Below are 21,566 nucleotides of genomic sequence, written 5' to 3' on the forward strand. Positions count from 1 at the left end.
TTCAAAGAAGCGCGAAAAATAAATCATTGACCCCGCAAACACCGGTACGCAAACTTGCACACACAGTTCACCGTACTTGACGACAAATTATCAGAAGAAATGGGTGAATCACCGACGACGGTGAAAATTTTAATCGGACAGAAAAACCGATAGGGAGTTTTCAATATCGAATAAAAATCATGTGCATCTCACACAAAAATTCATAAACGCAAAGACAAACAAACAGAATCGATTCGACTCGTCATCAACAAGAGCTCACTTGCGGAGCTCTGTGCACCACGGTCGATGACGATTGTCGGAAATGATAAGTGACATTCTTATCATCCAACACAACAGAAGGGCTCATTGTGTTGAAAAAATCAACGACGATGGACGACAGTCAAGAGTCGAGTTTTTCGGTTTCCAAATATGAAACGTAAGTCGAATAGAGTACGGTATTCGGAAAATCTGAAATTTAAATTTTTAGAAATGATGATGGATCTATGGGCCAATTCATTTCAATAAATGTAAGTTAAACTTCCATTAACAGTTTTTCAAAAGTCTGAGAAGGTAGATCAATATAATTCATTAGAGCGCATTTGCTCGCCTTGGATCAAAAACTTGGAAATCTATAATAATAATTTGAAGGAATGTGAACGGGAAATTCAAATGTTAGAACGTGACATTCGTCAACAGAAAGAGTCCAGTGCAAATGCGAAAACAGCGATAACATTCGATCAACTTCGGAAAATTCATACGTACGTTCCGGGCCGTCCGATCAGTTTTCCCGTCGGCCTCAATAGCTCACACAGGTAAAGCGCCAAGTGTGAAAAATGGCTGAATAGTGGGTGAAGGGGCGCTGGCGGGTGAACGATGGGGGAAAAATGGGCGAAGGACCGCAAAAAGACGAAGCAATGGGTGAATAAATTGACCAATCCGAAAATCAAAAAAGAAGTAAAAAAGGAGCATAGCAAAGTATTTCCGAAGTATTCATGCATAACTAGTATACGTGTTTATGGAAGTGTTTATTGTTAACAATGTTACAATCAATTGATTGTTGTAATGTTCACTTCATTTCCGAACATCTACTATTAGAGTCATCTGTTGTTGAATAATGTGAAAAACATTTTGTTACTTTTTTAAGGGTTATATTTATAGAAAAAATACCAATTTGTTATTTCCCACAAGTTTGGACATTCATATTACATTCTCAGTCGAACAATCACCTATATAAGAGTTGATTGAGCATATAGACGTCTTACTTTAAAAGACTCATAACTCTGTTGGCATTTGAATTAATAAAATGTGGCCAACTGAAAAGTTGTTGACAATAATGTGAAAAACATTTTGTTAGTTGGTAACTTTTTGTTATCTTTAGTGACTGCGGAGATGTGGGCTTCAAAAGATAACCAAAATATTCTAGATTTGTACTTAAATATATCTCAGTTCTCGATAAAGATGAAGAGATACTTACAACTATCAATATGTTTATTGTTTTAAACTTAACAACGTTGTAGTTGATAACTTTTTGATATCTTGCCTCTAGAATTAGATACATCCATTTTAATACAGGAGGTTTTAATTTTCAGAGCTCCAAGGAATGTCGGTTTGACTTATCGAAAGCACCGAACTTAGCAAAAAAACTTATAGAAACAAACAATTCAACATATTTCTACAATACCTGATAAAAATTTGATAATTTTTGAAAAAAAATTTTTTTTGATTTTTGAAAAAAAAATCCAAAGGGTCCCCCCTTACAAAATTTTTCAAAATTTTTTTTTTGGAAACTTTTTATAATATGATTAGATGTTATAGAAAAATCCAATGTTTGTAATTATTTCTAGTTTGTATGTTCTGAACACGATTTCGGACGAAAACCTGAGGTGTAGTAGAACAACTAAGTTCAAAAAACGCGTTCACTTTGGATGCGTATATCTCCGTGGAAAAATTTTTGATGGCAAAGTGATCAACTACAAAGTTGTTTATCTTAATCTGAAGTACAACTTTGTAGTTTATTGTTTCTTGTCAAAAAAATTGTTGGTCGAGATAAAGTTGTGTTCATTTTGGCAACTTCATGCTTGAATTTTCTTCTTCTTTTTCTATTCCTGTCTCAATCAACAATTTTTTTGACAAGAAACAATAAACTACAAAGTTGTACTTCAGATTAAGATGAACAACTTTGTAGTTGATCACTTTGCCATCAAAAATTTTTCCACGGAGATATACGCATCCAAAGTGAACGCGTTTTTTGAACTTAGTTGTTCTACTACACCTCAGGTCTTCTTCCGAAATCGTGTTCAGAACATACAAACTAGAAATAATTACAAACATTGCATTTTTCTATAGCATCTAATCATATTATAAAAAGTTTCCAAAAACTTTTTTTTTCAACAATTTTTTTTCAACAATTTTCATCATAAGGGGGGACCCTTATGATCAAAGTAATGATTTATCAAATTGGATGAAGAGGGTCATATTTAGAATTTTTATCGAAATTTCATTCGAAACTCTTAAAGTTGAAACGGAAATATCTTACTTAGTACTATTCGATCTATTTTTCAGCGTTTCAATGCGTTTTTTAACACCAATAAATCATTTCAATTCAACGCTTACTCTCATTATGAGTTTCATAGCAACGACACTCCGAAATAACCCTAGCGCGCCCTCTTTAGCGAAAATTTTATTCAATTTTTTTTTGCTTTTTTTGCAATTTTTCTCGTTTTTTTTCACGATTACCGCTAATTTTGCGTGATTTTGTGAGCAACATATTTTTCTTTTTCACATTTTTATAATTTGCAGATAAAAATCGAGAAAATCAACGAAAAGGATCCTTCAAAACGACGGAATAGGAAAAAGATGCCAAAAATCAGGTATTTTCAGAAATATTGAGAAACTCTGCGTCTATTCTTCTGTTAACTAATTATAATTGGTTTCTTATTCGAAAAATATAAATTTTTGTCACGAAAAAAAGCGAGAAATAATCTTCGAATTCAGATATTTCGTCCCGACGCAACTTCGCCGGCTTCGACGAGGAATCCTGCAGCGAGGGACACGATTATGAGCTGTTAAAGTGAGTTTTAAAGTTTTAAAATGTATTCTCCCGAAAGAAAAATCGTCAAACTAACTCTAAAGCATGATAATTTTTACAGGAGTGTCGCCGGCACCGACTCCGAACGAGAAAAGCTCCGACGACCGCAAACGAGAGCCGAAGGAATCTGGAAAGCGAAGGTAATATTTTATTTTCAAATATCGATACTTGTTTCTAACGAGCGAAAATGTATAATGTAATGTAATAATGATTAATCTTCTTTATTAAACTTCTTTAAAATTAATCATTTGAATTTTTCAGAAAATGGATCGATAAAATCGCTTACTGGAGGAAGACAAAAGGAAGAAAAGCGGAAACGAGTCAATTGCCGATGACACCAGAGGACGATTCATCGAAATCATCAAAAGATGAAATAAATTATTTTGTTTTTTTTTCGATTTAAAATAAACGATAATACTATAATATACTCGTTTTATGAATATTATTCTTCACTGAAAAGCAAAAGGAGGGGAATGGAAACGATAGCCTTCACCCATCGCTCACCCATCGCTCACCCATTAGCGAGCCGCTAACATGCGAACGGCGGCCCACCGGTGTGCGCGCTGTTCGTGTGTCGGCGGTTCCCCCCTCGCCTATATGCGGTCCCCCCTCGCCTATATGCGGTCCCCCCTCGCCTATATGCGGTCCACCGGTGGGCCGCCGCTCGCACTTGGCGCTTTACCTGTGCAGTTGGGAGAGCGTACGACTGAAGATCGTAAGGTCACCAGTTCGATCCTGGTTTGGGGCAATCTATTTTTACTTTTTTGGTATTCTTATATAAACTTGGTAATTTTAAGACTCTCTACATTGCTTGGACCACACAAAGAGCTATTCTTTGATAGGATATGTCGGGCAGCCGATATACAAAGGGCATCTTTGAAAAATCGTTTGAAATCAAATATAAATGTAGGATATTTTTTAAATTCAATTTTCCAATATTTTTGACTAATAGTAAGATTGCAATTTTCCAGAAATTCGAGCCCAGCACACCTCTGTCGTTTCAACCGGGATTCGATTCTCAGAGCTCTCTTTCAACGACTTCAGAGAGCCAAAATTTTGTGGTGACCCCAACAACTCTTAGCAGTTTATTGAACAATCACACAGTAAGTTTTTATGAGATTGTCGTAGTAGGTAGGCCCGTGCCCATATTATCATAACAAGTCTACCTGACCTACCTGACTATTACACATTTTCTGCATTTTGAGGCCACTTTAGATGATAACTTTAGATGTAGATGTAAACCTTTAGATGTAAACCAACTGAGATAATAACAAATAAGTAGGTCTTGTAGTGTAGCAGTAGGTAGGCACAAGGAAGGTATTATATGCCTACGTCGATGTTATACTGGTTTAATTATCAAATCTTTTAATTTTCAATAAATAATTTAAGCGGAAGAATCACATTGAAATGCTGGCTCCACTAGCGTCCGAAGAGGAGTTGATGAGATTTCCTGCGGAACGACAGTTTGATCTAATGCAAATTGGATTTAGTTACGATGAAGTGAAGCAGTTGCTGGAAATGTTTGAAAAATTCAAGAATGACGTTCAAGAGATTAACAGGCTTCATACATTGACACAGGTGAGGAATAACGGTTACTGCAGAGAAACGAGAGTGTATGTATTCTTTGGATTTGGTTGAAGGCACCTAATTCAGATTCTCTGGATTAATTGTTCCTAAAAAATATTTTTGAGATCCTGAATCAATTTTGCAACTACATCTCAATGTACGCACCACCCAATCTGAAAATGATATCATCGGCGTTCAATTTGCTAGAACTTGGAAACTCAGCTCATGAAGTGAAAAGGGTTTTACTGAAAGCGGTAATCTAAATATTCCATCAAAAAATATAACTAAATGAAATTTTTATAGCGTCGTCGTGAAGAATCAGAAGAATCAGATGTTTCATTTTCCAAAAAGCCACGTCCTTCTTCTAGATCTCCTGCATCTCCAAATCGAGATGATCTATTGTTGGGACTCGATCGTTCTCCGCCCAGCGATGATGGAACTCAGAAAGTTTGAAATTGAAATTGATGAATATGAAACACACTTTTATTATATTTAAGCACTTACCTCGGTTTTGGATGATTTCAAACGTTTTTCTACTGATGCTCCACTTTTAATTCAGTTCTCAATTTCTACAGATTTATTATTATTATTATATCAATATTAAGCAAACCAGTAAGCTCGAAATACAACATGCAGAGGACGGATGAATTCTGACCATTTTACAATTAAAAAGCGAAACATATGAAAAGAATATAGTGCACAATTAAAAAAAGAAGTGAAAGAGACCTAAAGCCGAGTACAGTACTTTTTTGTTGATATACGCCTAGTGACTTCATCAATACTGACAAATGATCGAGTGGGGAATCTAATTAAACAACAAGTTTAGAGCTTCGTAGCCATTATGAACATGACACCTTCTCCGTCCAAAACGTATTTCTTTGCATTGGCAACATCAAGACCAACAGATACAAGAGCATCAAGAATCATCTGTTCACTGAGATTGAGGAGATGGAAGATTGTCTGTAAATTTTGATTTTTTTTGTTGGCATATACATACGAGTATTTTGGCTACGAATTTTAATGCAGGTCTATTTATACAGTTGGGTCTCGCCGCGCGAAAAAACAATCATATGTTTTTTTTTTAAATTTTGTACAAAGTTTGGAAATATGCTAAGAGCGGGTAAAAGTAAGAGGAAGTAAAAAGAAAAACAAGAAACATCCTCGAGAAAACGGTTTATCGGTTTTTCCTTTAATTTTAAGTACAGTAACATGTTAGTCTTGCGGCCCCACTGCTCCGTTTTCGAAGTTAATGTATCGCTTAAACGTCTAATATTTCAGAAAAAAAAAATACTAGCACTGTTTCAAAAAGATATGTTCTATCACAAGTCTGAATTTGTATCCTTCAATCCTCATTCCCATCGCCTAAAACCAATAAAACTTCTCTAGCTATCATATATACCTGCATCATTGACGCAATCACACAAACTGACCCCGTTAAAATCGCAAGAGCACAGATCAAATTACCAGATCAATTGGCCCTTTCCTACCTTTCTTCCCGAGTTGTACTCATCGTCCTCGAGCACCGAACCAAGCACAAAACGACCGCCGGAACGGAGATGTCTCATCTGGAATCACACAAAATCAAAACACATTTTGATTTCACTTTTTCTCATTTCAAACTATCAAATCTGGTGCCATTCAGTCGTTGGCTCATTCTCATTTCTTTTTTTTCCGAAAAACGACACACTTTACATCTTGGAAAAGATGAAAGACATCTGTTTCTAAACTCTTTTTTTTTTCATTTTCTTCGTTGGCACCGTGAAAATTGGATATAAGATAGACAGAGAAATAGAGAACGGGTGTAAAGGGGAAGTGAACACTGATTGTGAAGAGATATAGGAATATGAAAAGAAAGTTATGACGAAGTTGTTACTGGAGAATAAAATAGATCGAATTACACTTACAATAACTCTTTGAGCTAGTAGTTTACTGTAGTTTACAATTTTATTGTTCTCTATTCGAAAGAAATTCGTGTTTTGAACTTAGAAATGGAGAAAAAGAAATGTGAACCAAGATCTATCTTCAGTACTGGGATTTCAGAAACTATTTTAGAAGAGACGTGTAAAATAACCTTAATGGCATAATCAAGCTCCTAAAACGAACGATATGCTTAAGCCTAAGCCTAAACCGCAAAAATCCATTTAGACTTACCATATTAGTGACACATTTACAATACTCTTCATAGTTGCGACAAGCACTTTCTAACGTGAAGATCGACACCAGGATATCCACCTTCTTCCCAGCCAATTCAGGGACCACATCCATCTGGTGAACATCTGCGAAATGAATTCCACCAGACTTGACCAATCCGCGGGCTTTTTCTTCAACATCAATGCATACTTGATCTGTTGGAGTGGGACCTCCTTCCGTTCGGTTGATCACTTTGATAGTTGGCACCCAGTCAATAGTCTCCTCGTGGCGGATCCATTTTCTCAGAACGTCAAGGTTCCGATCGACAAAATCTGATAAGTGAACACGCTTTGCCACATCACGGAAACAAAGAGCCGAATAGACGGTTGGTCCTGCTCCAATATCCAGAAGAGTTTCACGTTCAGAAGGTCGCATAGTTTGGAGCATAAGTTGGGCGAAGACAGGAAGTGCGAATAGGGAAACACGGGTTCCATCTTCAATAGCATCTCTGGAAATGAGAAATGAAATTTTGGATATATATGGAATGTCTGATGTTTATACTCTCTCCCTTGGATTGTTCGTTCCTTGTCAGACAGGTACTTGACTTGATAGCACCCAAAAATGTGTCGTCTCATTTTCAAAAGTTTAGAGTCTAAGAGCCAATGATGCCTCCCTCCTCTTTTCTCAGTTTTTTCGATCTCTTGACACAAAAGATCCTCTCCTACTCAAAAAGAGAAAAAGGTAACCGATCTGCGACCGATTTCGTGTGCAGCAGCAACAGGAGCAAAGCCAAAGCAAGCCGGGGATAAGAGGTTTTGTTTGTGAACAAACCACTCGTTTTTGTGTCAAAAATGAAGTGAACGGTATCGAGAGCGGATAGAAAGTGCAAATCGGGATCGAAAGTTCTAGAAATTGAAGCCCGTTATTTATGAAAAATGTTTCTTCCAAGTTTTGTGGCGGCAACCTCGCGCGCAAGATTATAACAACCGACATAATACTGGATTCAAAACATTAAAAAATTGCGGCAACCGACATTTTACGGGTTTCATAACCAATTTCTGGAAAATGGTAGCTTGACATGTTTGTTGAAGCAGCCTACATGATAAGGGGCTCAGAAAGTGTTCATTGGTGGGAGGCCGACATCTCATGGGTTACATCGAACGGTCGTTGCGACATATCAAAGATTTCTGACTAACCTGCTGAAATAAAACTGCAAATACTCATCAGGATCGAACTTCTTGACGTAGTCCTCAGGCAAAAGTACAGTATGCTGGGCATCCGATGATTCCGTAATGGTAGGGTCGATGAGAGTAGACATGACGAGGTATAAATAAGAGATTAAACGACACTGAAAATATTTTAATTTTTTTGAGTCCAAATTTTTGAAAAAAAAAATCAGAAATATAACAAGGAAACAAAGCACTTTTAAAAGTCTATGTATATCTCTATTTTCTTCCGCTTTTCACATGTTTGTTTTTCCCTCAAAATCTCCAAAATTCTTAAGTTTACTCCTTTTTTCCAGAAAAACTCTAATATTTAAGTGATAACACCCACGCAGAGTGCAATTAAATATCGATACAACAATTCATTATCATCATCAAATAACAAACAATTAACAAATGAGGCATCGACACTCTCGAAGTAGCACAAAAATTGAGTGAGGTGGCTCTTGCACAGAGAGCGAGAGCATAAGTGTGTGCTCTGGCTCCGCCTATTTTTTCGGAGCTCTGGGAGAGAAGGATAGAGAGAGAGAGAGGGAAGAAGGGATTTCCCGAGGCTCCCGGCAGGAAGTGTTGGGAGCCAGACAGTGGGAGCAGGCACAGAGTACGAAGAGCAAAGTGGAAAGATGGGAAACAACAAATTATGTTATGAGGAAGTTTTTTGGCAGATTGGTTATGAAACTTTGCAGAACTTTAATGCGTTACTGTAAATTTAAGGGAAAGTAGGTTCCATCGAGCGTACTTACGAAAATTGTACTGTAGCTCACTATCAGTACACTGTACTTTCGAAACATTTTTCTGGATTTCATCTTTCTGGAATTTTTGAATTTTCAATATGGAAAAAATGTACTTAAACTTCATTCGAAAATTATATGACTTCAAAGGAATAGGGAGGTTAATCGAAAAGTTACTGAAGTTTTCGAATTTTTGTTGGCCATTTTGCTTACACAAGTGCGCCCCACTTCACACTGATGTCTCTTTTGAAAATATAATAATAAGTCAATCGAAAAATACCGATTGTGTGAATTTTTCTATACTGTCCCTATTCCCCCTTTCATCTCCCCCCATTGACCACTTCTCCCCATCCCCTCCTCCTATTATGCGTAACACCCGGCATGTCTAGGCCACGAAAGTTGTGGTTCGTCGTGCAGTCATGTCCGAGTGGTTAAGGAGATTGACTAGAAATCAATTGGGCTCTGCCCGCGTAGGTTCGAATCCTGCTGACTGCGTTAAATTTTTTTCAATTTTTTCGCACATTTTTTTCGTTGTAACTTCGAAATTGTACAAAATGAAAATATACTTGATAATAAACCAAAACGTGCAGTCATGTCCGAGTGGTTAAGAATGTCCGAGTGGTTAAGGAGTTTGACTCGAAATCAAATGGGCTCTGTCCGCGTAGGTTCGAATCCTGCTGACTGCGAATCTTTTTGAATCTCGTCAGTCGATGTAACTTTTGTATCGAAACCATTTGGAGAAAAACGATGGAGGAGGAAAGGGCGTGTTGACATTATTTTATTTATCGAAAAACTGAAAATTCTTGTTCACACGAGACCAGGCCACATATTTTCACAATGCGTCATATCAGTTGGGGGCATTGAATCATTGTTCTTCAATATTTTTATCAGTTATTCTTCAATGAATGCACCTGGGATTCCATACCTATCATCATTATGAGTGTTGAAATATTGTTTCGTCCTCTCTTCCAATCATCTTCTCTTGTTGTTAGTTCCAATGCCTCTCCTTCCTCTCATATGTTCTAACACTTCTTGTGAGACAGACAGTTGGCATAGAGTTCCTCGACGCAGATACCTATACAGTTACAACACTATTTGCCCTGGGGCGTACTTACATTGATTTTCTTCACTTTTCTTAACTATTTAACATACTTTTTTTAAGATGGGCTTCATCTCATTATTGATTTTTCACCCTAGAGAAACCAATTCAGTACTTCGGAGACTATAGAACTTTTCTAACTTTCCGAAGTTTTAAACGGAAATATTGGAATCCACGTTATTTTCTAATTGCCTCAAACTGAAACTATCTGAAATTTTTATTTTCAAAGAAACTAAAAAAGCAATTTTAGTATCTGAATTTTTGGATGTTGTTCTTACTTGACGGAAAGAAAATACGTGCAATACGTTCATGTGCAGACAACGGTCTTTTTTCAGAAATGAATAATAGTTGCTAGTATTATTTTTTTCTTAAACTTCCAGGCTAATTTCACCTACAAAAATTCCAAAAAATAGCAATGGGTGGATTTTCGATATTTTCGCGAAACACGAAGCCCATTTACGCAAAAGTGAGCACAATGGATGCTGATTTGGAGAAGATTGTAATTGAGAAAACATGGACAGGAAGACATTTATTTGAAGCAGTTTGTCGAATTATTGGATTACGGGAAACTTGGTATTTTGGACTACAGTTCACAAATAAAAAGAATATTCCATGTTGGTTACAGAATGATAAAACTGTGAGTTTTTGTTGAATACATTTTTGGGGATACGGTATTTCCAACAATAAAACCAAATTCTAATTATCAAATTAAAATATTTTGGGAAAAATAATTTCTCTGAAAATAATTAATTTTTGAAATTTTCCAGATCTGTGGCCAAGACATCCAAAAAGACACATCTGATGGAACTTTTAATTTCTTATTTCTTGTCAAATTCTATCCAGAAGACGTGGAACCTGAGATTATTCTAGATGCCACTAGACATTTGTTCTTTTTACAAATACGAGAAGCAATACTTTCAATGAATCTATATTGTTCACCTGAAGCAAGTGTTTTATTGGCCAGTTTTGCAGTTCAAGCAATGGTAAGATTTTTGTATTTTAACTGGGTTTTACAAAATATGAAAATGCCATTTAAATTCCTTTATTGAACTTTTAAAAGATCGTCAGTTGAGAAAGTGTTTAAAATCACTCATAAAATTTTTAATATATTTCTGAAAAATTGAGAATTACAATATCGAAATTTACCAAAACTTTTGCTGTAAAATTTTGAAAATCTAAAATTTTCAGAAAGGATATTTGAAGAGTATTTGAAAATCCCATTTTCTTCCAGAAAAATTGGCAAAACATTTTCAAGTGCCTGAAAATGTTTCTGAAAAACTATCTATATACACTTTATTCAAAATCTAGTAAAAACGAATTAATTTTCAGCATGGCGACTGTACAGAAGAAGTTGGTCCAATTGATCTTGACAAGCATTTACCAAAAAGTGTGATTGATCAATATGATATGAGTGCTGATATGTGGAGAGATCGAATAAAACGATGGTGGTCACGGAATGCAGGACAATCAAGAGAAGAAGCTGAACTTGAGTATTTGAGAGTTGCACAGGATTTGGAGATGTATGGAATATTATATTATCCTATTTGTGTAAGTTATTTGAGAGATTCTGTTTGAACGGTTGTGGACATTTGAATTTGAGATACATAATTTTATTTATTTTCAGAATAACAAAGAAACTGACTTACATCTTGGTATATCCGCTCAAGGGTTGGGAATCTATAAGGGAGTGAATCGAATAACACCTCGGCCGTTTTTTAGTTGGAGTGAGATTAAGAATATTCAATTTAAGAATCGAAAGGTAATTTTTTTAAAATTTTCTTTTCACGATTTCCATTGTACGTTCAGTTTCACATGAAAACCGTCGACAAATCCACAATATCATTTCGATCACGAGAGACATCAATTGATTCTTCAATATTGGATCTTTGCATTGGAACACACAATTTGTATTTAAGGAGGAGGCAGCCAGACACGTTAGAGGTATGTGTCTTTTATAGTAGGGCAACTTGAAAATTTCTATTCAGTTTTCTACGAAATGATAACTGTATATTTCAGGTTCAACAAATGAGATCACAAGCAAAAGAAGACAAGCAACGTCGAGCAGCAGAACAAGCAAAAGTTGCATTGGAACGAAAAGAGAGGCAGCAAATGGAAAAAGAATATAAGGAAATGAAACAAAAAGTTGAAGTGATGACTTTGGAATTAATGAAAGCTCAAGAAAATATACGAAAGGCAGAAGAAGCGAATGATCAATTAGCAGAGAAGGCACGACACAGTGAACATGAAACTTTGATGTTGTACAAGCAAAAAAGTGAAGTTGAAGCTGAATGTAATCGATTAAGTATGAATAATATGAAGGTAAAAAATCAAATTAATTATGAAATTAAAGTTTAATTTTCAGTCCGAAGAAGCTCTGTTGAGAATGGAACGAAAAGCTCGGGAAGCTGAGATTTTGGCAAAGCAGATGTCAATGTCACTAGCAGATGTAAGCCTTGACGCGAATCGGAAAATGACACAGTATTCGAGTCAGTCTGCGTTGATTATTGATCCGGTAAGTTAATGGAAAATCTTCCCATTTTGAGTAAATCTTGACAAAACCGTAATGGGATTGATAGAGGATATACTCGATTAATACGGTTTAGAAACTTTCAGAATTGGCATCAACAAGTATCTGGTCATCAATCAGGTCATCCTGGTATGCCATCAACAGGATCATTTCATCAACTGCAATCACTTGACAGTTAGTTTTTTTAAAGGCACAATAAAAAAGTCTATTCCAAAATAGTATAGAAGTATAATATCTATAGCAACTTTTGCATGATAATTTTGGCAATGGGCGTAAAACTATGTTTAAAAGTTAAGAATAAAAGTTTGCCGAGTCAAAAAAGTCTAGATCACATAATAAAAACCGACCCCCTAATCAGTTTATCGAATTTTTTTTTGATTATGTAACTTCAACATTTTCTCACAGCCAGGTATTTGCAAAGTTGCCTCAAAAAAGAGAACACTAAAAAATATTTTGGTAATGATATTATAAATTCAAGATCTTCAAATGAGAATGTGTCTAGTTGTAAACTAATTTATTGTTTGTAATGCCAATTTGGGAATGAAATCGCAAGCCAAGTTGCTACTGTTTTTGACCAATCCACGTCTTGTTAGAAATAAGAAATAAGAAAAATATGATTATATTTATACGGAAACAACATTTTCAGCACACACTCATCCTCAACAAATGATGTCTCGAAGTCTGAATATGCCATCATCTGCATTTTCCTCCCCAATTCCTTCAAATCAACCACTTTCTCATCAACAACCACAACAAATGTCTCAAAATACTCAAGCTCATCAACAACAAACTCAAGTTCAAAATCAGAATCAACCGCCATATTACGGAGGATCTGGTATGATTATTCCACCACCCGATCCTTCAATTAGTCAGATTTTCGAGCAACAGACTACTCTGATGGAGTTGGAAAAATCAAGGTTAGTTTGGTAATTAAAAAAAAAGGATAACTGAATTATATGCTAGCAGAGTTGAGCAATGGAGGTACAATCCTAATAGAGAATAGTATGTGACATTAGAAATTTTTTCAGGTCAGAATACGAAACACGAGCGCGAATCTTCAAGGAGCACCTGGAAGAATTACGTGGCGATATTGACGGCCTGAAACGAGACGGTAATGTACAAAATGGGCAGCATCGAGAGCATGATGCGGTTCATGCACAAAATGTGGCACACGGTTTTGATAAGTTCACGACGATGAGAATGGTAAGTAGATAATTTAGCAAGTTCTGTTAGCATGCTACCGTTCTGAACGGTTACTAAGCTGATCTCATGATCAGAAGGTCAAAAGTTCAAAAAGTTATTAAATCTCTTTTTCATCCTATTCTATTATATGTTAAGCTTCTAATTTATTAAAATTTCGCGCGTTTGGCATTTGTAAGTTTGACGCTTAACTTCGGAATATCTCCAGAAAAAATCAAAAAGCGCAAGCTCAATTGGCTCATCGGGTTCCTCCGATTCCTTGGAGCTCAATACTGTCGCTAGACATGTGGCGGGACGAGGGATTCCACGTGTCTCTACAGTATCCACTACGAGCTCGTCAAGTATTCTGAGCCACGTCATGATGCTGCATAGACAGCAGTCTTATGATTTGGGAAACACTGAATGGCAGGAAGCTGACATTTGAATATAGTGAGAAAATAGTGCCAGAGTTTGATTGTTGTGTGGTAGAGCGTGTTTGCATATTGACTAATTTTCCAATTATTGTTTTCTAACACTTGTTGATTGGTATTTTTGTTAGAGTTGAAAATAAACATTCATGGTTCAAGCGCTCTATGAATAAATTCAATAATATGCACACTGTAATTGTTTTTTTTTGACTTAAAATTTAAAAATCAGGAATCGCAACAATGAACGCAGCGCGAAAAATATTTCTTAGAGCGCAATCGTTACGTCGGGTACTGACACGAGATTATTTTTTCCGCTACAGTATCCAATAGTAGACGTTCCATCGTTTATTTGGAAATTCTTTTTCTTGAGTTTTTATGTTTTTGTAGTAAACCTATTCAGGGAAAATAAGATTTTCACAACAAAAACTCGAAAAATTTTTAAAAATAGAAAGAAACAAGAAAAAGCAAAACCCAGGGTACGGTATCTGAAAAGTTTCGCTCGCGCTAAGACTTTATTAATTTTATTAATTGATTCAAAAAATCACACATTTTTTAGTGAAACTATATCTTTGAATTTCACAAACCTGTCCGTCGGTGTATTTTGTTGTGATTTTTCAAATTTTGAAATGAACATTAGTGTGGTATTGATTGATTATTCTTCTCATTTTCCAATTATAATTTTCTTATAATTTCAGAGTATGCGAGGAACTCCACGACAACGAGCACAAGCTTTTGATGGAATGTGATAAGAAACTTTATGGCCATTTATGAACCGATTTTCCTTTTTTTTCTTCAGTTTTTCCCCATCCCGATAAGAGATAACCCCATTTTGTGCTCATTCAGTTTATTGATTTTTCCACACCCTTTTGCCATTTTTCAATCAATAATCTTTCGTGGCAAGACAAAAACGCGTATTTTTCTTCTTTTTTCCGAAAGGCATATTGTGTAAATATACATATCGAATGATTGATGAATACAGATTTTTTTTAAATGTTTTTTTATTAACTTAAAATAATGAAAAAATCTGTAATTTATTAATTCATTTCCAGCAAAAATGGGCGAAAAATTCAAGGTTTTCGTGTATGGAACCCTGAAAACAGGAGAGCCAAACTACAAGGTTCTGTCAGAAACTGACGGAGAATATCGGTAAGTTCGGGAGTACTGAAGAATTTTGAGTGTCAAATGTGATGCATTACTTCTTTCAGATTCATCTCATCTGGAACTACAGTGGAAAAGTTCCCATTGGTAGTTGGAACCAAATATAACATTCCATTTTTGCTTGATGATGCTGGGAATGGAAATGTGAGTTTTACAACCTGAAGTTTATTTAAACCGACGTACTTTGAAGCATATTGACAAGTAATTAAAAAAAAAGAACGAGAACGGAATCAGCTTTGGCAGGGAAACAAAGATGAATAAGGAAATTTTAAAGAAAGAAACAGAAAAATGATTATGCGCACGGTTTAAAGGGAGTATAAATGCCAAAAACTTGTTTAGATCCGAAATTTTTTTGGTATTCAAAATCTTTGAAATTTTTTTCTTTCCTTGAATCCGGGGACTGTGACAGGGGGAAACTAAAAATTGTAGGGGATGGGGATACTAACTAATATGAAAAAAAAAACAAACAATAATGTACATTATACCAGAAAAAAGGATATACATTGAGGATTGAAGAAAGGGGAATTCAAGAATCATTCTCCACACATTTCCGCTTTTTCATAGTATTTATTTGCGAGCTTTCCATTCATTGCTTCCATTGCTGCTTCAGCAGCTTCATTGAATAGACCATATGCTCGTTCGAAGTCTTGATTCAGGCCATAACCTCCCTCTTTGTACATTTCAGCCATTTTGGCTAGAATCTCGTGACGAGTCAGTGGAGCAAATGAGGAGAATGTCGTTTTTCCACAATCAGAGTCAAGTTCTTCTTCTTCTTGGAATCCAACGACGCGTTGATACCTACAAAATTTAGAATATTTCTCAAGTTTATAGAAAAAATGTTAAGGAACAAAATCATCCAAGAAGTCCAGAATAAAAATCGCAAATAGGTCATATATGATTTTCTTTTTGAAAAATACAACAAGTAGATTTAGTTTTTTCTGAACATATTTTTTGAAGGTTCCTAGTTTTTCTGGTTTTTCACAATTTTTCTTATAAAAAATGAATCAGAGACGGGTACTTCTATTCGAATTTTAAAAAATTTTCGATTAAAAAATTTCAATTTCAATTTCCAAATTTCCTAAATGTTCAAAAATTCAAATTTCAAAAAATCGAAAATCTTCGTTTTTTGATTTTTTTTTTCGTAAATTGAAATTTTTATTTAGAAGAAAAAAAATTTCCATCGAAACAAACAAAGTTTGATGAAATTTCAAATCTGTTAATTACATTCTAAATCTTTTTTTTCGATTTTCAATTTTCCGGCTATTCGAAAAAATTTTCAATTAAAAAAAATTAGAAGCTATAGCATCAAACATTTTAGCTTTTTTAGGTTTCTTAAAAGTATTCTCTATAAAGTCGGGTTACTGTATCTTCACTAGAATCTCATAAATTTCTTACCAATCAATCGATTTCTTATAATCCGTTCTTCGATTCGGTCCGAGATGCTGACCAGTTTCATAAGCGTGTGCCATGTACAGCATTGCACCCTTATCACCCATCTCTGCAGCAATTTCCATCAGATCGGAGCCGAACTCTTCTAGGTCTGAAAATTTTTGAATTTTGATAAAATACGGGATGCTGAGAACACTAGGATTGAATCTTTCAAAAAAGGAAACAACACGAAAGGTTAAATTGGGAAATCACAAAATAATTTTTAAAAAGCACACACGAGAAAACTTGATTCTTACCACAAGGTTTTTGTCCTTTATCAGCTGAAAAGTTGGAATTTCAGATTTAAAAGAGAAAAATTAACAAAAAAAGCTCACCTCGAATTCCATTTTCCTGTTCTCCAAACCCATTAGGAAACAGATCATCAACGGTGACTTCTTTCAACAATTCATGTGGTAATCCGAGAACAATATGAGCCGATGTTAGCACAGCCTCAAGGATTCCACACTTCCGAGCGATATCCAAATGGAAAATTGCAGACTGCTTGTCGTATTTGATTGGTACACGAGCGTCATTTTCACTTCCCTCAAGCATTTCCTTATGTTCTGAATCAACTTCTACGAACCGCCCGAGCTCATGATATCGTGAGAGATCAATATGAATCTGACCGAGGACAGAGAACTGATGCCCGGTGACTTGTGGTACGTCTTCATCATTTTCCAGGTTAGCAGCCATTTGTTGAAGTTGAAGTGATAGAATGTTTGCTGGAACTGATTGTTTTCGAAGAACCTTCCAGAATTCATCCTTTTCAGTGTCTCTGGTTTGTCTAGAACTATTCATAGAATATGTCCCAACAGAACTTCTGAAGCTATCATGTCTCTGACGAAGTGAGTTTAAATCTACAAATCCGCATTTTCTAGGACGAGATGCTGATTCATCGCCAGAAGATCTCGTTGAAATGCTCATTCTACTACGTCGACTTTTCTGACTATTTCCACTTTTTTCACTTCTTGGATAGTCTTCTTCTTCGTCCTCTTCATCTTCGGAGCAAGGCTCACAGAGTTGCTCAACAACTGGAATACACTCAGGACATACACAGTCTTCGTTGTGACTCTGAAAAATATAAAAATAGAATACGTTAGAACTTTTTTAAATGTTTCTTTCACCTTTGCTGACAAATCGGTTGACGATTGATTCAACGTCTTCCTTTTTCTCAATTGATCCATCGAAATACCATGCTCGACATGTACACATTCACTTGAAATTCGATTTCTTCTTGCTTCGAACACAGTTGGAGGAACTATGCATGACTTTTTCTGCTTTGCAGCTACTTCCATCGCAACTTCGGTAGCCTCGATTTCAGGTGGCGAAAGTTCGAAATTTGATAGATCCATTGTCTCACAAATATCGTTACATCTGTGTGAATGGAAGAAAAGAGCCATTCCACGAGTTCCGAGGTTTCCATCTCCATAATCAGTTCCCACAACTGTATGAATCTGAGGATCTGTGTAAAGATCACCAACTCCTTGAATATCGACAACCATCATTTGATGACCAGAACGTTCGAAGGTGAAGTGAGAAAATGCTTGTGGTGTAAGACGAGCTGCATTTGATACAAATCCTGAGTTTGAATTGTATTTTATATATTTTCCCTCGATGAAATGCTCCAAATGATAGAGTGGAGAACCTTTTACATCAATCATCTCAATGACACACATTTGAACAATATCAATTTTCTTCGGTGGATTATACCGATTATATTCTTCAGCCCATAATTTGGCATCCATCTGAAGTCTGACATCATCGAAAAGAACTCTACGATCGACTTGACAAATGTATCTTTTTGCGACATAGTTGCTGCTCCAATCTTGACTTGTTCCGTGCTTGGAGCACTTTTTGAGTCGGTAGCATTCTCGCATGGCTCCACGTGCAAAACTGTCCGGATGAAGTCTCACATCGACTATATCCTCTGTCCATTGCTTTCTGATTGCAGAATACCTATATCGTTTAGCTCGTTGTACTGGATACTCGTGGATGTTGAACTCATCCCATGGATCTATATAGTTTGTTCTTGCTCGGCGAGCAGCCTTGCGCCATGTCTCCATAAGTTTTCTAACGTGGAGAGGATCCATACGAGGCTTCTCGATAACGACATCATTCTGTTCAATGAACACTTCATCTGCGTAGTCGTCGGTTATCCGAACCATTTTTGACGCATTGAGCGAGAATGTCCGAGCCGAGGCCTTGAAAGTAAAAATTGTAGTTTGTTTAATTGAATTTTAATTAAATAAATTTAATTTTGTTAAAGAATTGTTTTCAAAAATCCCACCTCCAATCCTGGTGAGTTAGTTGGACTATTGTCGCTCTCATTTGTTGTGTCGATCGTCATTTTGCCCAGTTTGACTACTGAAACAACTATTTTGTAAATAATTAATCCAAATTTTTTCAGAACATTGAAGGAGAAATGTATGAAGTTTGCGAGAAGAAATTGAAGGTGCTCGATGAGTTGGAAGCCTACCCAACATTGTACGATAGAAAGAAAGTTGAGGTAAGTCAGATAAAAAAGGTTCTGTTTGATTTCCTACTGTAGATGTTTTTATTCTTAAAAAACGATATTACCTAGTTGCGAAAAAGATTTAAAGTGTAAAATCTATGAAATTGGGAAAAACTGGACGTGGAGAACTACCGTACTTTTTAAAGGCGCACTCTCTTGTTTGCGCTGAAATTTTTTGGTCGCGTTGAGACCAGGTATCGTATCAGAACTCAAGGCAAGTCAAAGGTCTTGTTTTCTATGTCAGGCCCAGACACTACTCATCTAATCACACCCAACAAAAAACGAGCATGAATTAAAGCGACAACGGGGGGAGAACGTGTCGAATGAAAGAATACTTGAAAGCAGATGATAGAGAAAAGAGAAGCAAACAAACATATAAACAGTTTGATTTCTGTTCCATCGAGATGCGTCACGTGCTGGTCAGCTGAGAGCTTTTTATGGAAATTTTTGGATGTAATAACAATATGTTTATTATGCATTCGTAAAAAATGGATCCAAAAGTAAATTTGATCTCAGTGAAAAGAAATCGATTTTTAAAAATAACATTCTGAAACGACCATTAGAAGTAATAATTGAAAATTATTAAAGGTTTTCCAATTATTTTCTGAATATTTGTTTCTGATAATTGATAATTGAGATTTATGAAATTCGTATTCACTTTTAGAACAATTTTAAGATTCAAACTGCAGAAGTTTTCTATTTCGAGCATTTTTAGGTTTTTAGTCTATAATCCAGTGATTTGTGTGTAGAGAAGAGTTGGGTAAATAGAGAATTACGAGGATCGAGAACCAGATTCGGAAGATATTATCTTTTTCAATGGAAAACATACGATTTTGGATTAAAGTCCGTAAATTGTGTTTTATAAATCATTTTTATAAATGAGATTATGCATTTTGAAAAGAAACAAAAACTATTTCATATTTTGTAAGTATTGTAGGCATTTAGAGGTATCTTCAAAAGTTCTATAAAATTATTTTTTAAAAAATCTAAAATCCTCCCCGATATCGGGCCCGATAGGAATAAATAGAGAAAGAAAAAAGCTCATAAATTATAATGGGTAATATTTTTTGAAGGAACATTCGAGAAACGTCGAGGAAAATTTTCAAGATCAAAGATTAAAAAATCAAAAGAACAAAAAATCGAAAATTACTTTCAATTTTAAGTTTTTCAGTTTTGCACGTTTTTGTACTTACAGTTAGACATTAAAGATAAAAATGATTTTTTGTGATTTGATAAAAAGGGCAGATGGTGAATAATATATCAATGAGAAACCAATCCTATTATTTTTAATGAACATAATAAATCATCTGGTTGAGTAGATTCTTGGAATATAAAAATGAAATATTCTGATTTCCTTGAAACTTCAATCTGACCGAGCCGAATGTAATAGGTCAAATGTGACCAATATCTCTCAGACATTTATCACTAGCACTTTAAAATAGAAACAGGAATCAGTAGACTCTCTGAAGTTGAAAAAAGACCGACGGAAAAACTGGGAGAAAACTACGTGAAGAAATGGAAAATCGAGAAAGGCCTAGAGGCACCCAGAAGAATGGAGAAAGGAGAAGAAGGAGAGACAATGATGAAGAATGAGAGATTTAGAGAAACAGACAGAGTGTAAACCGAAAAGAGATGGGTGTGCACATTTGACTTGGATGGATGAATGGTTGGGACCACTTGGTGTTTTTTTTGGCTGAAAAATATAGAGGAAGTTAAAATAAAGTGTATATGAAGGAACCTATAATTATTGATTTAGGATATTTATGGAATAGATAATATGAATGAGCTCATTCAGACAGCGCGGGTTACTGTAGAAAGTAGACACGAAATTTTCAAAAAAAAATGTAAACGTCTTCGACCGTTTGTTTTATTTTTCATTGTTGAATCATAACAATACCAACTTACAAAACATATCTGAAAATGGGGAATTTCTCATTCAAAAACATGAAAATTTCAGATCAAACTTCCGTCTGGCACTACTGAGACTGCGTTTATCTATCTGCTGAAAAGCTGGCGCCCAGATCTACTTTCCACGTCATCCGAAATGATGACCAACTACTCAAGCCTCGGAGCTCATGGTAGACCTTATGTGGACAGGTAAGAGAAAAATGTGCCTTTTAAAACTAGAGTTAAATTAAATATTTCTTTGAAAAACAAATTCCAGTGATTTATTGAAAAATTACGCGCACGACTGGAATTTTCAGATACGTGCGCGCAAAAGAGATGCTTGACGATCTCGACGGCAGTTCGAACCTCTATCATGATATTTTGGGCGCTGAGAACCTGATCTACATCGAGTTGGCTCAGAGAAAAGCCGAGTTCGATTTGAAAAGTGGGGAAATTTACAAATAACTATTCAATGAACCTACATTTAATTTTTTTTGCAGCGAGAACCTAACCAACGAGAATGAAATGTACGAAGCAATGTGATCACCGAGTAACAGTTCCTCATCGTTATAATTTGAATAAATGAATAATAATCTGGGATTGAAAACACACATGCAAGATAACAAAGACG

General features: G+C 35.6%; 5 protein-coding genes and 5 non-coding genes across 13 annotated transcripts; 5 read left to right on the plus strand and 5 right to left on the minus strand.

The window, feature by feature from the left end:
- The first annotated feature begins 313 nt into the window (after window positions 1-313).
- On the plus strand, window positions 314-5,293 carry rotr-1 (Nbl1_Borealin_N domain-containing protein). The gene is made up of 8 exons (NM_065932.6): window positions 314-415; window positions 467-506; window positions 628-737; window positions 3,865-3,973; window positions 4,039-4,170; window positions 4,457-4,645; window positions 4,759-4,887; window positions 4,937-5,293. The coding sequence occupies exons 1-8, from the start codon at window positions 369-371 to the stop codon at window positions 5,084-5,086; spliced, it is 906 nt and encodes a 301-aa protein (NP_498333.1). The 5' UTR covers window positions 314-368; the 3' UTR covers window positions 5,087-5,293.
- Window positions 3,755-3,834, minus strand: Y42G9A.8. The gene has a single exon (NR_052358.1). It is a non-coding gene; the product is annotated as an Unclassified non-coding RNA Y42G9A.8 (non-coding RNA).
- Window positions 5,197-8,111, minus strand: anmt-2 (Nicotinamide N-methyltransferase). Its single transcript, NM_065933.10, has 4 exons — window positions 7,960-8,111; window positions 6,785-7,271; window positions 6,121-6,198; window positions 5,197-5,593 (listed from the first exon to the last, which is right to left on the minus strand). The coding sequence occupies exons 1-4, from the start codon at window positions 8,079-8,081 to the stop codon at window positions 5,456-5,458; spliced, it is 825 nt and encodes a 274-aa protein (NP_498334.1). The 5' UTR covers window positions 8,082-8,111; the 3' UTR covers window positions 5,197-5,455.
- A 1,013-nt stretch (window positions 8,112-9,124) lies between these two features.
- Window positions 9,125-9,224, minus strand: F42A10.12. The gene has a single exon (NR_052359.1). It is a non-coding gene; the product is annotated as an Unclassified non-coding RNA F42A10.12 (non-coding RNA).
- F42A10.t1 lies at window positions 9,131-9,212 on the plus strand. Its single transcript has one exon. It is a non-coding gene; the product is annotated as a tRNA-Ser (tRNA).
- Window positions 9,225-9,295: 71 nt separating the features above from the next.
- On the minus strand, window positions 9,296-9,412 carry F42A10.11. The gene has a single exon (NR_052360.1). It is a non-coding gene; the product is annotated as an Unclassified non-coding RNA F42A10.11 (non-coding RNA).
- Window positions 9,318-9,403, plus strand: F42A10.t2. The gene has a single exon. It is a non-coding gene; the product is annotated as a tRNA-Ser (tRNA).
- Window positions 9,413-9,805: 393 nt separating the features above from the next.
- Window positions 9,806-14,942, plus strand: nfm-1 (FERM domain-containing protein; the record flags this gene model as incomplete). Of its 3 annotated transcripts, NM_065935.5 has the most annotated exons (12): window positions 9,842-10,453; window positions 10,584-10,799; window positions 11,146-11,364; window positions 11,441-11,575; window positions 11,623-11,757; window positions 11,833-12,135; window positions 12,179-12,328; window positions 12,430-12,517; window positions 12,990-13,260; window positions 13,372-13,546; window positions 13,752-13,972; window positions 14,646-14,938. In NM_065935.5, 11 exons carry the CDS (start codon window positions 10,232-10,234, stop codon window positions 13,965-13,967), a joined length of 2,130 nt encoding a protein of 709 aa, NP_498336.1. In that variant the 3' UTR covers window positions 13,968-13,972; window positions 14,646-14,938. The 3 variants fall into 3 exon arrangements, with proteins under 3 accessions (NP_498335.1, NP_498336.1, NP_001022571.1); NM_065934.5 differs by lacking the exon at window positions 13,752-13,972 and having other exon boundaries at window positions 9,806-10,453; window positions 14,646-14,942; NM_001027400.4 differs by lacking the exon at window positions 14,646-14,938 and having other exon boundaries at window positions 10,232-10,453; window positions 13,372-13,979.
- Window positions 14,926-21,530, plus strand: F42A10.9 (Gamma-glutamylcyclotransferase family protein). Its single transcript, NM_001027403.6, has 5 exons — window positions 14,926-15,096; window positions 15,156-15,252; window positions 18,944-19,042; window positions 21,006-21,145; window positions 21,436-21,530. The coding sequence occupies exons 1-5, from the start codon at window positions 15,005-15,007 to the stop codon at window positions 21,476-21,478; spliced, it is 471 nt and encodes a 156-aa protein (NP_001022574.1). The 5' UTR covers window positions 14,926-15,004; the 3' UTR covers window positions 21,479-21,530.
- Window positions 15,259-18,900, minus strand: efk-1 (Eukaryotic elongation factor 2 kinase). 2 transcript variants are annotated; one of them, NM_001027401.4, is made up of 6 exons: window positions 18,824-18,900; window positions 17,661-18,737; window positions 16,872-17,607; window positions 16,794-16,817; window positions 16,504-16,648; window positions 15,259-15,906 (listed from the first exon to the last, which is right to left on the minus strand). In NM_001027401.4, the coding sequence occupies exons 1-6, from the start codon at window positions 18,881-18,883 to the stop codon at window positions 15,642-15,644; spliced, it is 2,307 nt and encodes a 768-aa protein (NP_001022572.1). In that variant the 5' UTR covers window positions 18,884-18,900; the 3' UTR covers window positions 15,259-15,641. The 2 variants fall into 2 exon arrangements, with proteins under 2 accessions (NP_001022572.1, NP_001022573.1); NM_001027402.6 differs by lacking the exon at window positions 16,794-16,817.
- Window positions 21,531-21,566: the final 36 nt, after the last annotated feature.

This window comes from Caenorhabditis elegans, chromosome III (assembly GCF_000002985.6).
Source record: "Caenorhabditis elegans chromosome III".
Taxonomy (NCBI): domain Eukaryota; kingdom Metazoa; phylum Nematoda; class Chromadorea; order Rhabditida; family Rhabditidae; genus Caenorhabditis; species Caenorhabditis elegans.